The 2,036-nt window shown below is 41.9% G+C and overlaps 1 protein-coding gene across 1 annotated transcript; it reads left to right on the forward strand.

The window, feature by feature from the left end:
* Window positions 1–2,036, forward strand: LOC124638414. The gene is made up of 4 exons (XM_047175370.1): window positions 1–756; window positions 988–1,125; window positions 1,317–1,409; window positions 1,818–2,036. The coding sequence occupies exons 1-4, from the start codon at window positions 1–3 to the stop codon at window positions 2,004–2,006; spliced, it is 1,176 nt and encodes a 391-aa protein (XP_047031326.1). The 3' UTR covers window positions 2,007–2,036.

The raw sequence follows: 2,036 nt of genomic DNA on the forward strand, positions 1-2,036 counted from the left end.
ATGGCGCACTCAGAGGAACCGCTTCGGAATTTAATGAATAAAATTGCTAAAGAACATAATTACGAGAAGCCTGAAATAATTATAAATAGTATATCGAGTGGTGGAGTGAACAACTCTTCTACACTGTATACAGCGATCATTAAAGCGAAGAATAAAGAGGATCTTAATTTATTCGGCAAAGTTGCAGCGGTCGGCGAAAAGTTTCGAAACTCAACGACAATAGACATTTTTGACACTGAACAATTTGCTTACACGACATTGTTTAAAATCTACGAAGCTTTAGAAGAGGAGCATGGAGTGCCCGAGGAGCACAGATTGCCGTTCGTCAAGTTCTACGGATTTGATACTTCCGCGCAGTACCTGGAGACCATGGTGCTGGAGAACCTAATAACGCAGGGCTACGAAGCTTTCGACAGGTTTAAGTCATATGACTGGGAGTACGCTTCTGCCGCAATCACGGAATTGGCCAAGTTCCATGCGCTTTCCTATGCATTTCAAAAAAAAGATCCGGAAGAATATAAAAAGACTTTAGATCGTCCAAAGATAGATTGGGCAGCTATTGGTATAGAAGGAACGATGAAAAGATCTACCGCAACAGCATTACGAGCCCTTAGACCGGAACACAAAAGATCTTTGGAGAAGTTTATGAGTCGAAACATAAACGAATTGTTTATAGATTACTACAAACCCTCTCGCACTACAGTGATCACACACGGAGACTTCAGGGGCAACAACTTGGTACACAGAGTGCGGAAGGTGAGTCTATTTTATGATTTACTGTCGCTTATATAATCCTCTTCTTGCATTTTTTTGTAGCTGGATTTCCTGATCTAGCATCTAAATAAGATAGATGAGATACAGATTAATTGATGAGAGATTCAATGTCGATTTTTTTTGGCGTCTTCATGTAGTCATAGTTTTCAGTTTTTCCATAAGGGAAATGAAAAAAAATAATAGTTAAGTTCGAGCACGTTATTTCTGTCTCAGGACGGTAAGGTGGACATCAAGATACTGGACCTGCAGACCCTGCAGGCCGGCAGTCCGGTGATGGACCTGCTGTACTTCATCTTCACGGGGTCCGACGAGCAGTTCCGCGCGAAGTACTTCGACCGGCTCGTGGAGCACTATAGTTGAACTGACGACGTAACTACATTCATTGATTATTGATATAATAATGTTGTTTTAATGCTCCTCAATTGTTAAAACGGTAAACAACCAGCAAAAATATTTTTATCGTAACTGCAACGCCATTGCAAAGTTACGTCGTCAGTTCAATCGCGACGTGTCAGGAACGCATTCTCTGAATGGCCGAACTATACTACTCGCAGCTCAGCGCCTCCATGAGGAGGCTGCACCTCAACCCTCACGAGATCTTCTCTAAGGAGGATTTTTACGCGGAACTTAAAGAGGTAAAGTTCAGAAATATCATTAATACACTCCTTGTCCCCACTTCTTAAGCCCAGCAGTGCTGCTTATAGCGTCATAGTCCAACATCAGCTTGCTAGCGACCAGTCAACGTTCAAGTCAGTAACTTGATAGGACTTTATGACTCTGGCAGTTTCCCAAGAATGTGATGGCGTAGTTTAACAGTGACGATATGACGGCCGTTTACCATCCTGATCTCCAGAGGTTACGAGCTATAAGCTCGTATCTTTGCTGAGTTAATGTCATGTTTCAAGATTAAGTTGAAGAAGGGCCAATACGCTCCAAATTAGGGTCAATATACTATAAGAAAATTTGCTCCAACCGTGGTCTGCTTGCTTAAAATTATCTGACACCACTTACGAACTAACTTACCATATGCATAATTATTTCAGAAAATGCCGTACGCGTTGACCTTGTCAGTTTTCATCTTGCCGATGATGACGATTAACCCTGAGGACGCTCCCAAAGTAGACGAAGATCTCACATTTGCAGACTTTGGCGTCGAGAAGACCAGCGACTTATACATTAAGAGAATCAATGGAGCCGTCGATGATTTCGTCAGGTGGGGAGTGTTGAAGTAAAGACGCAATACAATATACTTTATTTGTAAA

The sequence above is a fragment of the Helicoverpa zea genome, chromosome 17, assembly GCF_022581195.2.
Source record: "Helicoverpa zea isolate HzStark_Cry1AcR chromosome 17, ilHelZeax1.1, whole genome shotgun sequence".
NCBI lineage: Eukaryota > Metazoa > Arthropoda > Insecta > Lepidoptera > Noctuidae > Helicoverpa > Helicoverpa zea.

Coding starts and splice junctions, on each gene's coding strand:
- LOC124638414 (XM_047175370.1), top strand. CDS start 1: ATGGCGCACTCAGAGGAACCGCTTCGGAATTTAATGAATAAAATTGCT. Junction 757..987: donor TGGTACACAGAGTGCGGAAG/GTGAGTCTATTT, acceptor TTTCTGTCTCAG/GACGGTAAGGTGGACATCAA. Junction 1,126..1,316: donor TCGACCGGCTCGTGGAGCAC/TATAGTTGAACT, acceptor ATGGCCGAACTA/TACTACTCGCAGCTCAGCGC.